This window comes from Babylonia areolata, chromosome 16, assembly GCF_041734735.1.
Source record: "Babylonia areolata isolate BAREFJ2019XMU chromosome 16, ASM4173473v1, whole genome shotgun sequence".
Lineage (NCBI taxonomy): Eukaryota > Metazoa > Mollusca > Gastropoda > Neogastropoda > Buccinidae > Babylonia > Babylonia areolata.
In genome coordinates this window covers 9,249,448-9,265,302 of record NC_134891.1, presented here as the reverse complement: position 1 = coordinate 9,265,302, position 15,855 = coordinate 9,249,448, and the positions used below count along the sequence as shown (strand labels likewise).

Genomic DNA, 15,855 nt, shown 5'->3' with positions numbered 1-15,855 from the left:
CACACCAGAGGAGACCCTGCACTGCTGCTGAGTCACTTCGGTGGTGTTCAGTGGTGCCTGTTCTGATTTAACGTACTTAGGACACCACCTACTAAGCCCCCCACTAACGACAATAATGGCTTAGTCGCGGAGCCAGACCGAGTGAGCGTCCCTCCCAGAGTGAAGACCGACACCACGTCCCTCAAACAACAGCCCCCCATGAATCTGCCGACACTGACGACATTGACAGGACTCATTCCAAGCACGAAGTGGAGGGGTATCAAAACTGAGGTTACCATGAGAGCAGGGCATGAAAGGCCATAGACTTTGAGACTATTTTGTTTATATTGATGACGATAAAGGAGGAGGAGGATGACGATGATGATGACGATGTTGCTATGGAGGTCTATTTTGGTTTGGGACTGCTTGACAAGGCTGTACTCTACGCTTCCTGTCATAATGTTATCCCGGCATTAACCAGGCCCGAGAGATACAGACACTTGCAATGTTGGTCAGGTAATTTGAGCAACACACCCAAAGACGCATCCTTGAAGTGGATGACACTCGACTGTGTGGTCCCAGTCTCCCCATTTAAGCCCACAGCACACTCAACTCTGGGTAGGAGCCGGCCACGGGGCGAAAAACCCACCTCCGCTGGGATTCGAACCCGCGTCCTCCCAGCCGTCAGTCCGCGACGCTAACCACTTCGCCACTTGGGAAAAACTTGACTTTACTCTGATTTTCCTCACTGAACCCAGATCATGTGAATGGGTTACCGGACTTCAGGTGGGGGAGGTTAACTCACTCAGTACGGCCAGTCTTCTCTCCTCCTCTACACAGACCCTTCGGATGTCCAGTGGGTGTCTGAATGACCCAACCTTTAGCTTCCGTCGTCAGAATTGTGGTATTCTTTGTCAATATTCACCTCTTCAGTATAAGAGCCTTCCGCTTGCAATATTTTGATGATAGTAACTGGGGTGAAACGCTGTTAATGTCGTCTCTTTTGCCGTTCGTATGGAGAGAGTTAAAACAGTGGAAGGAGAGGACTTAGTCCCCCGCACCCCTACATCGAAAGCTAGACACAGAGGGATGGAATTCACTGCTCAAAGTCCAATGGCTTTTTCTAAATGGCTATGGGATCCTGAACCCTTTTTTTCTTTTTTTTTTTTCTTTTTTAATAATTGATTTCAGTCTGTATTTTTCATCAGAACAGATTCAAAACATTAGATACAACAATAAAAATGAAAGTGGATACAACCAGATAAAAACAAATATTAAAAGTGGGTAAACTGAAACAAAAGCAGAAAGTAGAATGTGAACTTTGGTACACACACACACACACACACACACACACACACACACACTGAGCAAAAATGCCAAAAGACACTTCATGCATATAAATACACATTCACAATTCAGTTCATGCTTTGAGACAAAACAAACAAAAGTCCCCTCCCCTTAACCCATATCACTTAAAAAAAAATCTTCACTGATTCACTTGGCTGAATTATGAACACAATTAACTAATACCGAGTTGTTTTGAACACCACAGCCACCACAGAATCCCTGACTTTCTTCACGAGGTTAGCCTTCAAATTCAATGTGGAATGCTTGCACAAATTCAGCGTCATGTCAAGACTCAGTTTCAAGCAAGCATCTAAGAGTGCGAGATGGGATGATCCAATCCATGTATGCTACACCACAAGTTAAAAAAAAAAAAAAAAAAGAAGTTTAAGCCGAGGGTGTATATGTATGGGGGCGGGGGTGAGGGCAGGGGCAGGGGCGGGGGCGGGCAGAGAGGGACGGGGGGGATGGGGGGGGGGGGGGGGGGGGGGGGGGGGGGGGGGGGGGGGGGGGGGAGAGGAGTGATGGGAGGAAGCAGACGCCAGGCCCTAAGCATAGACTCAACATGCTAGTCAGGCCTTGACAGTCTACCACACACTGTGGGGATTGGAGGGGGGTGGAGGGTGGAGGGGCCGGGAGAGCATGGCTATGGGACTTGAAGGGTAACTGATGGGTCGAATTCGGCCACCCAGTCTACACCAACAAGCCTAAACAACAGTACCAAGCAGCTTGAGCTGAAAGTAAAACACGACATTTTGGGGCACCAACTCTTGCTTTTTCTATGGTACTTTTGAAGCTTGTCCACAGCACGCATAAAGAAAAATGACCCACAGCAACTGCGTGTGGGATCCCTAAGTAATAACAGCACATGGTCAACACTGACCGACAGAGGCCTATGAACTGCCAATGTACACAAATTATAGTTAACTCACTCAGTACAGCCAGTCCTCTCTTCTCCTCTACACAGACCCCTCAGATGTCCAGTGGGTGTCTGAATGACCCAACCTTCAGCTTCCGTCGTCAGAATTGTGGTATTCTTTGTCAACATTCACCTCTTCAGTATAAGAGCCTTCCACCTGCAATATTTTGATGGTGGTAATTGGGGTGAAACGCTGTTAACGTCGTCTCTTTCGCCGTTCGTATGGAGAGAGTTAAACAAAACACACACACACACACACATGTACACACACACACACACACAACCTGAAATACACAATACTTCTCAAGAAACACAAGCCACACATTTCATCATAAGCAACACACAAAAAAAACCCTCAAAACTCAGTATGTTCTCCATCTTCTGACAAGAGGCCAAGGCACATAGAACAAGTGAAAAAAAAAAAAAAAAAAAAAAAATCAGAAGATTTGTTCATTCATACAGAATGTCTGTTAAAGAATGTTGTATGTTAGCAATGTGATTTTCATTCTATAATTAATGAACGCAGCAGAATCCGTTGTCAAGTTACTCCTTTTCTCAAAATTTTATGCATTATCGCTTTTCACAGTTTCTATACCTTCACAAATGAATTAGCACATCTTTAATAAGAGTAATCATGTACATTATGACATAATTATCCTGGTTTTCATGTCAAATAATTAGTGTTACTTAAATAATTATGATTTAGGTCATGCTTATTGTGAAGCCATGAAATTAATTTTTAAGTGATTTAATAACATAAAGGGTAGTTTATTTTATCACCATGTCAAATCTTGTCACCATCTTCCCCTCTAAAATGACCTAATACTCACTTCACTTCACTGTGTACTCTTCACATGTCATGATGTACACTGACTGCATCTCAAAAGACTGATGGAAATGATGCAAAAAAAAAAAAACAAAAAAAAAAATCAATACACTAACATGGTAACAACGTTTGAACTGAGAACCATTAAATTTCACAACACGACTAGAGATGGCACAGAGAAAAATGTACAATGGTGTATAAAATACACACAAGAGTTTCGCAATGTCTGCAGCATCCCACCTCTCAGTCGGATGTCCTAGTTATTCTGCACTTTACAATATAAGCAAACCATATCTCAATGGCACGATATGATTTTACTGCACTGTGGCAAGAGGAAAGCATCCCTACTTTATCCAATTCATATCAGTACGTGCGCACATAATTTATCAGCAGTGCTTTTGCATGGAGGAAATAGAATTTCAATAAGCACAAGAAAATAACAGCGTTATCTGGAATTTAAAATGATCTCGTTTTTTTTCTTCTCATCCATCGTAAACATTGAAAAATAAATAATTGTTTATTTCTTTACAGGTTTACAGAAATTACACATGTATGGGTTTAACTTACAAAAAAAAAAAAAAAATTCAAGAGGAGATCAAAAAGCCAAGCGCCAATTTCAAAGAACAGTTTTACACAGTCACCCCATCGTTCCACCTGAACAGTCACTAAGACTAACATGCACTGCCAAGACATCCAAATATGACATACACTGTCAACAGGCTTCCTTTAGCCAGCACGAAAGCTGTGATGGGAAAAGAATTATTGCTGTATTCATAATAATTCTATAAAAAAAATAAATAAATAAAAATTGCAAAAGCAATGATATAAGCGTTGATTTCTCTACTTTTGTAAGCTTTTGAAGCTGTGAAAAGTTCTTGATGTTAGCAAATTAACAAGAAAAACAGTCATTGATAAAGGTCACTGCCCAGATGAATCAAAAACATACCCAAGGAAACAACAGCTGAAACCCAATTTAACCATGCTGAAACAGCGGACCTAAAACATTTCCTCACTCAGAATAAGACCAAAACAATAAAACCAAAAAAAACAAAAAACAAAAATCAAGTTGTATAGAAAGACACTGTACTACCTTCAAATAACGCCATGATGTTTTCATATTGAAAATGACACTGAAGTGAATGGAATGCTTGTACAGACAAACCAAAGCTGGGTTTTTTTTGTGTGTTTTTTTTTTTTTTTTTTAACATACTGCACCACTCTTCCTAAATTTTATACACTGTTACAATACTGTTTTCACTGAACTGAGAACGGCCAGTAACACCAGGCAAAGCAATGAACAATCTGAGCTTCTCATGGTCAATCAGAAGGAAAATTTGAAAGCAGTCTCGCTGGTGTATTAACACTTAACATGATCATAACAACTATGAAACTGTTCAAATTAACATGCTTTCTGGAGGGTGAAAAGGACTGTAATGATATTAACAGGATATCATCAAAATGAAATGCCTGAACCATTCAACTCAATGAATTATTAAATCTAAAAAATGTATTAATTTCTGGGAATGAATAGCAGTTTGTGTGATACTGAATAATACAGGAAAAAATGATAAAACTATCAATAAGTACCCTGTCTTTTAATTCAGAAAAAAAACACCGTCACCAAATCTCAGAATACAGACCATTTTTAAATGGAAAATTAAATATTTGCGATATTAACACAGAAAAGTTAAGTCATAAAATAAAGTCTCAGGTAAAAGACCTTTTTAAGCAAAAACTACCATAATCTGTGATGGTCATAAAACATTCCATTTATCAAATCTCAAGGGAAAAAAATTTCGAATGATTCAAGATATCAATATGTAAAATATGTGATGTGAAAGATCAAATGCATGAATTCAATAACATCTGTTAAAACTAGACAGACAGACAGACAAGAGATTAACAAGGAAATAAAAGATTTCCAACAATCAATCTGGTCATCACAGTTTCAGTAGAAGTCCCTCAGTGGATGACCGATCAAACACAAGCAACAAAGATGCATTCTTTTCAAACCTCCCTCAGCCCAGGAACTTCCAATTTATCCTGCCAGTTCCTCAGACAAGGTGTCAGCGCAGACATCTCCACTCCAGGAACTAAGCTCCACCCCTATGCCTGGCTAGTGAAGAGAACAAAATTATGTCTGGGTTCAGGTAATGGGGGTTGGGGGGCAGGGGGGTGTGTGTGTCTTCCACACACGTTTATAGGAAATCCTACTTCCGGGAGGTTATCAGCCGTAGTTTTGTTTTCTCCGCATAGGCAGATAGTAGTTTGCACAGGACAGGAATGTCAGACCCCTGCCGGAGTCTGCACTAGTTGGGTCACGGTTAAGTATGTGTAATTAAACCACATTTTAGTCTTCTAGCCTCTTTTTTTTTTTCTTTTTTTTTTTTTTTGCTCTGAAAATGGGAAGAAAGTAACACCTTCATTTCTTTTGGGATAACATTGGTCAGACATGCACTGACCATTTCAACAACGACGGTTGCCTCGTATTTTTTCCACCATGTGCAAGCCTTCAAGTGCACCTTCCTTTCTCAGGCCAGGGAGTTTGCCAGACCTTGCAAAGCTAAGTCAGTGTGGACCACTGCTCGGCTATTCATATGGCAGCACATGACTGGCCGAACTGCGTGTCGCACACAGCAAGGGTGACTGTCAGGAGCGGAGAGGCCTGTTTCTCCCTCACGTTCACCAACCCCCTAGTCATCAACACCAAGAACAAGGATCACAAGGCAAGTTGCTGCTGCAAAAAAAACCCAAAAAACCACACGCTCACAAGATGGCAAGCATTTACTGGGGAATTATACCCCCCCCCCCACCCCCTCCCCCAAAAAGACACTTCTTTGCTTTTCATGTTCCAAAGCCATGAGCGTTTCTGTTTTCCTGTGAGGAAAGTACAGTTTGTGTGCTCTGGTGTGTAAGTCATCAAGTGTGTATGTGTTCAGCCTTTACGTGTGTGTGTGTTCAATTGCATTAAAGTCTATCAGTATCAAATATGTGTTTTCAAAATTTTCCTATGTCAAAACTGAAGATGTCTTAAAAAGTAATTTCCACTATAAAACTTCAAAAAACCTTACTTCTTTTTCTAATGCGTGATATTCCTGATGCTTAACTGCACAGAAAAAAACAAAAAGGAGCAAGCAATTATCTTTTTTCAGGTCATCTGAGCATGCTCTGTGAGCACATATTCTGGCAAGCTCACACACAGAGACAATCAAACAAGACTGGGGACAAAAAAAAAAAAAAAAAAAAAAGGCTGAAAAGTGCGGATGACAGTTCACAGGTAGGTGACGATATCACATGACAGGTTCGACCCCCGGAAACTGTCCGAGGCAGACAAACAACAACAGCTGCTCCCCTCTCCCCCTTTCTCTCCCTCCTTCCCACTCCTCGCATCCCCTGCAGACGATGCTGATGCCAGTGACAGACTGTCCTCGTCCCCTTTCACACGTTCAGAGCTAAAATCACCGGGAGGGGCGAGAACTACAAAGTCTTGGAGCAGCACCCCCTTGTCGTAGGCAGGTTTGGTGTAGACATCCGACAACTGAAGGGGCAGTTTTTCCTTGAAGTGGGACAGATCCTGAATGTCCATGCTGGTCTTGTGTTTGCGCTGGGACGTTTTCCCCCCGCGGCTTTTCTCCCAGGTGGAAGACTTGTAGCAATTGTTTGCCGGCTTCTGTGTGTCGGGCGGAGTGTCCGTGCTCCGCTTGCTTCCGATTTGTATGACTGTGATTTTCTTGGAGAAGATGTTGCCAAAGCAGCCATTGGTGCTCTCTTTGCTCAGCTCATCGCCGTCTTTCTGATCCATCGGCTTGCCAGGCCACGAGTCTTTTTCGGGTTTCTTTTCGCTCTTCTCCCAGCTTTCCGTCACTTTTTCTTTCTCCTTTTCTGTGCATGACCCTGACTCTGTCTGCCGCTTGTCGCTTTTCCCTGTGTATTCACTGGGCTTCTCCTTCTTCTCCTTCACGGTACTGGGTTCTTTGTCCTCAGCTTTCTTCTCCTTCTTTTCCTTCACGGTGCTGGGCTCTTTGTCCTCAGCCTTTCTTCTCCTTCTTTTCCTTCACGGTGCTGGGTTCTTTGTCCTCAGCCTTCTTCTCCTTCTTCTCCTTCACGGTACTGGGTTCTTTGTCCTCAGCTTTCTTCTCCTTCACGGTGCTGGGTTCTTTGTCCTCACCTTTCTTCTCCTTCTTCTCCTTCACGGTGCTGGGTTCTTTGTCCTCACCTTTCTTCTCCTTCTTCTCCTTCACGGTGCTGGGTTCTTTGTCCTCACCTTTCTTCTCCTGCGTAGATCCTGTGTCCCTGTCCTTCCTGTCCGCTGTCTTGTTGTGCTGTTTGGATTTCAGGCTGTGTGCATCATCGTTTCCACCTCCTATCACCTTGGCGACAGACACAGACAGCTTGTCTGTTTCATCACAGCAGCTGTCTCCAGCGCCTCCTATCACCTTGGCAACCGAGACGGACAGTTTGTCTGCTTCGTCACAATCACCTGCTAGTTTTCTGTCACTCCCGCTCTGCCTGTCACTTTCTTTGCCTGGGGTGGCAGCATGTTTGACAGAGGACAATGACCGGCACTCACTCTTCCTGGAGCCTTGATGAGAATGCCCGTCGTCTGAGTAATACTCTTCTTCCTCGTCAGACCCGTCAGCACCCTCTGGAGCAGACGCCGGAGCATGCAAGACGGAGTCCTTGGACTTGGCGTGAACGTTGGTGACGACCGTGGTGTAGCCGCTCTCGTTCACCACTTCCTGAACGTCGGTGACGATGACGGCCGAGTCGGTCACAACCTCCTTCATCGTTGTTGTCGTTGTCGACGTTGTCCCCCCTCCTCCTCCTCCTCCACAGGCTCCACCCCCTTCCTCCTGGTCGCTGCTGGAGCTGACCGTCTGGTGAACCAGGACCTCCACGCGCTGGGAGTCTGGAAGCTCCAGGCCCACCATGACGCGGTCCCTCATCTCGTCAGAGCTGTCGTCTGCCATGGAATCGGAGGAGTCCAGAGGAGGGGGAAGAGGCAGGGAAGGAACGGAGATGTCTGGACAAACACAGCAAAAAAAAAACACACAATAAAAAAAGAAAAGAAAATGTCTATATATCTGTTTATGTTTACATAGTGTGGACTTTCACAATATACATGACCACACACACACACACACACATGCACACATACGTGCAAAGACATACACGTGCTAGCCTGAGCAAACAAAAATATGAAAATCCACAGCGTTTGTTCATGTTTACACAGGGTAGACGTTCACAACTTACAAGACCACACACACACACACACACACACACACATACAACAGCATGCACATGCTGGCCTGAGTGCAATCTTGTATACATGTACAAAGATGCACACAGTTAATAAGAACTTGGAAACAAGAAAGGCACCTCGTAAATGTGCTGAGAAGATCTGGCTGCATAATTCTACATATTCCTTATCCAAACCTCTTTTCTTTTCTTCTTTTGTCACATTTTTGTTTTATTATGTTGCAGCCTAAAATGTGAACCAACCAAACTATATATAAAAAAAAACCTATAAAAAAGCCACAAAAAACCCATTTATCATATTTTTTGATTTGATGAATTTTCAGCATCCTTTCAAAATAGCTCCCATTCAAATTACTGCGGTTTCATTACTTGTTTACAAAAGACGCTGATAATGTTTCTCAGAAGAAAAGAAAAGATCAAACAAATTGTTTACAAATCCTTGAAACATCTAATAATACTTATTCCAAGAAAAAGAAAAGGTCATATCATTTGCTTACAAATCCTGGGGGAAAAATATGACAATATACAGTTATACAATATATCATATATAAAATTAAGAAAGCACAAGTTCACATATCTTGGGGGAAAAAAATAACAAACAATGTATTTCAAGAGAAAGAAAACATCGTATTATTTGTTTACAAATGCTGAAAAACTGTAACAATGTGATATATATTAAAAGAAAAGTATTATTCAATACCCAACATACCCCACCCCTCCTCTAAAAACACAACAAAAGGATTTTTTTTTTTTAACTACCAACTTACTAAGGAAGGCTCAATTTCTCCACATAGCGGACTAGTAGTTTGGACAGGACAAGAATCTAGACCCTGGCCAGAGTCCGCACCAGTGGGTCACGGTTAAGTATGTGTAATTAAAAATGTTTTTATTACAAACATGAAAATAAAATAAAGAGCTCCCACCAGCCGCCTTCTTGGCCTGCAAGTTGCGCAGTGCCAGGTTCTGTTTGGTGTACTTCATCTTTGCTCGCATGCGCTGCCGGTACCGGCGCCGCTTGTGCAGCTTGTAGCCTCCCCACGCGGGAAGTGCCACGACGCTAACTCCCAGCATGCACGCCCCGGCCACCACCACGAACCCCGAGAGAACAAGGCCACCTAGGAGCTTGCCACCTGTCAGCGTGCAGAGACCGAGACAAAAAAAAAGACGATGAAATGATGTCACAACAGGCAGAACGATGGGGGGAAAAGGAACAGAACGAGTGACAGACTGTGAGCGAAAGAGAGAATGAGGAGTGGAACTGAGAGAGTTGAAAAGTGTGTGTGTGTGTGTGTGTGTGTGTGTGTGTGTGTCTGTGTGCATGTTCATGTAGCGTAGTGTAGTCTGTGTTTATGTTAAGCCACAACAAAAATACCGATGAAATCTACAATCAGAACTGTACAGTTACTAAAAATCTAGTGTTAAACTAAAGAGAACTTATCAATTGACACAGATCCATTTTCACTTGTGATGTGAAAATGACAATGCATCTGTACAAAAAAATTCATCCATATATATATATATATATATACATATATATATATATATATATATATATATATATATATATATATATATATAAAATATATGAACATATACTGCAACAGTCTACATTAAATAAATTTTCTTTAGACTACAGAGAGAGAGAGACAGACAGAAAGACAGGCAGACAGAGAGAGAGAGAGACTGTGTCCAGAGACAAAGAGACTGAAGGAAAATCTCCAGACCTAGCACAGCCCCTCGTATCAAGCGACGGAGATGGGGGGCGTCTGGCAAGAAGAGGTAGCGGCAACCAAACGGAGAGTAACGACTGAAGTGGTTGCCCAGAAGTTTGACCCCTCTGTAGCACTCACCACACCTGTGACACATCATCCTCATGTATCTGGATACTTGTCTTTTTCTTTTCTTTTTTTTTTTACATAAATTTTTTGACTGCCTGATTTCCCATGCTGTTTTGATGGCATTACAATTAACACTCGGCTTATATCACAGATTGACATAAGTTTACATTTGGGCCAACAGCAAAGTGAGAGCTGTATTATCAATGGTTTCTCCAGTCAATGGGAAACCATTTAGAGCTTAATCTTTTGTGAAGGACTATGACTCTCAAACTAGGAGGCAAAATTGCACTGGCTCTTAGTGCTGCAGCCTTGTGGGCTAGTTGGCCTTTGGGAACCATCCCAACGCCAACTGTCCTAAAACCTTCTTGGCTGAGAGAGTGGGGATGTACTTGGGCAAGACACTCTCCACTATAAACAAATTCTGGCCCAAATAGTCAGAACAGCAGTTGCCTCCTCTGCTGTTCTGATGGTCATGACTCATAGTCGGACACGACTATCATATATATATATACACACACAATTATCATCACCCTCTTCCCCAATCCTTCCATGCACAGCCACATCTGGGCTTGTACTGTTGCCGTCACAGCACAAGCAGTCCACAGAGAGAATTTAAATTATGCTGGGCTGATGTGAGGCCCTACACCAAAGGTGAACCTGCAATGCTGCCGTATCGCTTCACTGGTGCTTGATCATGCCTCTGCTTAATCTTCAACAAATTATGCAGGATACCACTAACGGTAAAAGCTTGTAAAGCCCTGTTTGCAATTTTTAAAAACTATCTGATATGAAGTTGTTACAATTATATACTATAATTTTATAATAAAAAATTCATTTTGTTCTTTTTGCTTTTAAAACAAAGTGCTTACTTCTTCTTTGAATACAATGCATGTCTTTAAAGAGAACCATGAAGCAAAAAGAGCCATTACTTGTAGCAGAAGTTGGTGCTGCACCGAGTACACAGCATGTGGTCACAGCCCAGCGAGCGTTGAATAAAAATCTGAAAGCAAAAACTAACAATTTGAACATGACTGTTGAATCAAAGTATTACTTTCCTGGTACATTTACTGTGTAGCACTTAACACAAATCCAAACAAATGATTCATCTTGAATCTATAAAACACCTCCTGAAAACGGAGTATAGCTGCCTACATGGCAGGATGAAAACGGTCATATATAAAAGCCCACTCATGGAGATCTATACCAGTGAATATCAGAGTTGCAGGCCATGAACAAAGATGAAAAAGAATCTATAAATCATATTTACTCCCGTAATATTTTTTTCAAACTGATATCGTGAATTGATAATATCACAGTTCAGCAGTTAAGGGGTTAATCAGTTTCAATGTTCAAAGCACACCACCAATGCTAGATTTTTGTTCTTAACCTGAGGTGAAAACAAAAAAGGTGGAGCTCTTCCTCCTCCTTGGATCAGTTGGTTGGCAGATGAGATAACGTTCACTAACTTGAACATGTGGTGCCTCAGTGCAAAGTCTGTTCATCATCTGATAATGATTTGTTGCGCAACTCCTGTGTGCGTGGTGGTCCGTTAGTCCTACCTAACCATGGAAAAACCAGGTTGTATAATATTGGCAGGTCTGCGCTGTGGGCATTGAGCATGGACATAAACTGAGTAAAAGCAGTGCACCATTGGTGCTATGACCACCTGACCTGGGAGGCTATTTCTGGACCTGACTCATTAGAAAGTTCTGCAAAGCTGAACTTGCTTCTGATTTGAACTCTACTGTGTCCCTTGAAAAGTTCTAGGCTGTTACCCCTTCTGTCTCTACCATCAAGTAATTGGAACTTTGAATTCTTCACCTTGTAAATGTCATTGATGTACTTAAATACAAGTACGTCAAGAGCGTGTCAGTGCTCAAGACATGGAAGGCAGAGAGCAGCTAGAAAAGTGTTGTTTTTATGTGTGTGTGTGTGTGTGTGTGTGTGTGTGTGTGTGTGTGTGTGCATACATCACTCTATGTGTGGGGGTGCCGTGCGCTAGTATCGAATAATTCATGATGATAAATAATATGCCACTACCAGGCAAAATGTCAACAATATTTTTTCATCATTATCATGTGATTATAACAAAAAGCCCTTTTGTCATGCTTAACGTATAATTTCCCAATGAATATATCTACTGTCAATGTCAGACTCAAGTATAACTATAACGCTATGTGATACTAATCATACTTATCTTAAACAAATTAGATTAATTTAGCATTCAAAATGTTTCTATTCTCATAAGCCTTATCTATCTATAAATGATAAACTGAATTAAAAAAAAAAAATCCTTTTTGCAGAAAGCCACTGGATGATCTTTTATTATCATTTTCATTCAATCACTTCTAGATTTCATACCTGTCACACCCATATGTACACAAAGGTACACTCAGTGTACATGTAACTAAATATCAGTGTGAAGAAATAACAAACTAGAACAAACATACTTATAGTATACTATAATCACTGTACTGATTCAGAAACTTCCCCAAGTTGGCCAATGTCTCACAATAGTGGAACATACTTAGTACTTATACTATAAAATGTACTGATTCCAGGCCTATGTCTCACCTTGCATTTTGGGCATTGCTGGGCGTTCAGCTGTCCGTAATGGAACTCCCTGGCCCACTCCTTTAGTAGTACATCGCCCTTGCGGTACGCTTTACATGTCATGCCTTTGTGTAGTGGTGCATGGCAAGTGAAGCACCAGTCCAGGTTACATCTCTTGCAGGTAACATGCAAGCCATTCTTGATCACCTTGCGTTTCTTCAGAGCTGCTTTGTCAACTTGCAGTCCACAGCTGCAACGAGGGCATGTCTTCACCGTGGGGTCAACATTGGCGTCAATGAGAAACTTGTAAAATTTCATCTTAAACTTGGGTGGCAGACGTGCTGAGATCTCATTGCGATGAATATACGAGTTACAATTTATGTTCAGACACTCAATATTGACATTTGCCTGCAAAACTTGTACCATCAAATATGATTCAAGACATTTGTCGCAGACTGGAAAATCACAACACAGACGTCGACGAAGCTCAGTTTCTTCAAAGCAGACATAACATTCTGTTTCCACCAACAAACCCTGTGGGTACAAAGGTTCTTCTGGTGGGCCATGAGCTCTCTCTCTGTCATCATTGTCAATGTGAAGAAATTCACGCCATGCTCCCATCCCAAATTCTGAATCCATGTCATCAAAATCATCGTCATAAAGAGATGGATGAAATTCCATGACAGACTCAGTACTGTCCGTGTCTGAATCTGTATCGGCAATGAATTCTGGCTGTGGTCTTCCACCACTTCCTGTTGATGCAGCAGATCTGCGTTTGTGGACACCATCTCTTTGGTTACCTGATCGTACATGCCAAATGCCTCCTCTCCTCCAAGGAACTTTTGGAGAAACTGACGCGGAAAACTGTAAATTACCAGAAACACTGGTTCTATTAAAGTCTTCATCTGAGGATGATGTGTCCACAGACTCAACGTAGGCTGTCTTTTTGCGTGGTACATCAGTGTCGGATGGAGGATGTGAATTTACGCTCAAGTTTCCTTCCGTGTGCTTTTCTGATCCACCTGTTGTTGAACGACTCGACGTTGGTGTACTCACTGTGGTTTCTTCGGCAGTTTGTGATTGCAAAGCAACATAATTTTGTTGCCCAGAGGGCATGGTTGAGGCACTGGCATCCGCCATGATTTTATTCGAGTCGCTTATCGATCGGCTGGGCTATTTTCGCAGTCCGCTTCACAGAGATCCTGAAAAAAATAAAGAAGGTAATGTTTTACAATCTAATTTGTGAAAACTTGTACCCCGAATAATGGATTAGCTGACTCAGGCACTAATAAGTGAAAGACTGACAAATGCCAACAAGAGATAACACACATCAAGTTTCGTTCCTGTAGATATCTAAACCCAAACAAACACAATCGTCATCTTGACGAAGCAGATAATTTTAGCCAATCACATTGTTCATTGCTTTGGCACATGGAAGTACTCTTCCGCAGTGAAAACGAAAGGAGATAAATATGTTTCAGCCCTATGTTTTCAGTTCAGCAAACTTCTGCGGGAAGCAGACCACTATTTTTAGAACAGTGGAAGGGTATCTGGTCGTTTCACCCCATTGTCAGTTCGCCCCAAACCAGTTCGCCCCATTGCCAGTTCGCCCCCTTTGTAGTAGCTGTCTGGTTTATTTCAGTGAACGTAACAGTGCTCCGTTCCCGGTCAAAACAGCCTGGGATATACTGTCTGTGTTTTCATTCATATACATACACACAGGATTATGGGTTTGTGCTATTCTCCTTCTTACTCATTTTACGGTTCATTATTTACCTTTTCCGAAACTGTGGATACATTTTTTTTTTTTTTAACAAGGTTCTTACAGCTCTCCCATTTTTATTAATCCTTACCGATATTACTATCCGTCTCACAAACCTCCTTTTGCGACTTCACAAATAATTACTGTCAGTGTCTTGTTGATCATCTGATCCATTTCTCCAAGCCGCGATCTTCAGTTGTCTCCTTGACTCTAGAATTATCATAGTGTTGCACTGGATGACAACTGAGTCTTGACCAAAGAATACTAGTATTCGTATTCAGTCAAGTTGTACTTCGTCGCCCGCTGTTCCTGTTCAGTTCTGTGTTCTTTGCCACTCCCCTGTTTTAGCTCAGTACTGAATAATCAATAGCCTTCCGCGAATTCAAAGAAAACAATACACAATCAAACGTTAATATTTCATAAACTGGTTGGGGGCGAAACGACCGCGAAAGGGACGAACTGAAACCGCACCTCAGTGCCCAGAATGGGGGCGAATGAATTGGCCGGCGAACTGGTTTGGGGCGAACCGACAAAGGGGCGAAACGACTGTAAACCAGTGGAAGCAGACGCCGGATACTTTTTCTTCTCCCATCACTCTGTGAAGAATCATGGGGCGCCACACTGACCAGTGAAGAACTGTTCACCACTGAGAATCCTCCAGATCTGTCGGCCGGTCAAACGGGTTCTTCTCTACTATATACTGCCGGTAACCATGTAACCATATAAACCAGCACTACAGATACCAGTCGCATATGGGAAGTAAACCTAGCAAGAAAATCTTATGGAAGGATCATTGATGGCCTCCACCATATTTTACTCACAGTGTCCAAAACGCCGCGCCGCATCAGCGAAAGAAAAGCCCGGATAAAGTATATAATGGATTGAGTCTCCGTCATTCACTGAGTAAAAAAAATATTTACGACCAAGATGGACACCAGTGTGCATGCAGACTGTCAGCTGTACACCTTCTGAGATGGTCCGGTGTGCCCAGTGCCGGCGATGGCAGCTTCTTGGCCCGTGTCTGCTGTAACGTGCACTGGCTGTGAGTTGTAGGCTGCGCCACCTCAAACGTATGGGGGGGCATGTGGAGAGTGGCTACTTCACTCATGGCATGTTTGATCATGTGTGTCCCACTGTACACCACACTGGAGAGTGCGGGTTCTGTTCATACAGTTTTTACTGATTTCACGGCATTTCTACTGGACAGATTGTTACCAATTCATGGCCGGCCGCCGCGGGTTACAACTGAGGTCAGCGACGACATGAACCAACAAAACAGATCCGGGCATGACAAAATATTGTACAGGAATGGATATCCAAAATGTTATATCTAACCATGGGTACCAGTGAATATAGATCTTTTTGCGTGTCATTC

The 15,855-nt window shown here is 42.4% G+C and overlaps 1 protein-coding gene across 2 annotated transcripts; it reads right to left on the bottom strand.

Annotated features, from left to right (window-relative positions):
• Positions 1-7,096: 7,096 nt before the first annotated feature.
• LOC143291121 (uncharacterized) lies at positions 7,097-14,061 on the bottom strand. Of its 2 annotated transcripts, XM_076600754.1 has the most exons (6): positions 12,740-14,061; positions 11,095-11,165; positions 10,052-10,182; positions 9,251-9,457; positions 7,333-8,091; positions 7,097-7,284 (listed from the first exon to the last, which is right to left on the bottom strand). In XM_076600754.1, exons 1-6 carry the CDS (start codon positions 13,856-13,858, stop codon positions 7,097-7,099), a joined length of 2,475 nt encoding a protein of 824 aa, XP_076456869.1. In that variant the 5' UTR covers positions 13,859-14,061. The 2 variants fall into 2 exon arrangements, with proteins under 2 accessions (XP_076456869.1, XP_076456868.1); XM_076600753.1 differs by having other exon boundaries at positions 7,097-8,091.
• Positions 14,062-15,855: the final 1,794 nt, after the last annotated feature.

Bases quoted from the DNA above. Each gene is read 5' to 3' on its own strand.
- LOC143291121 (XM_076600753.1), bottom strand. From the start codon at position 13,858: ATGGCGGATGCCAGTGCCTCAACCATGCCCTCTGGGCAACAAAATTAT. The intron at 10,183-11,094 runs GTAATGGCTCTT...GATGTGTCACAG, and splicing joins AGCACCAACTTCTGCTACAA to GTGTGGTGAGTGCTACAGAG. The intron at 8,092-9,250 runs GTGGGAGCTCTT...GTGTTTGTCCAG, and splicing joins GCAGGCCAAGAAGGCGGCTG to ACATCTCCGTTCCTTCCCTG.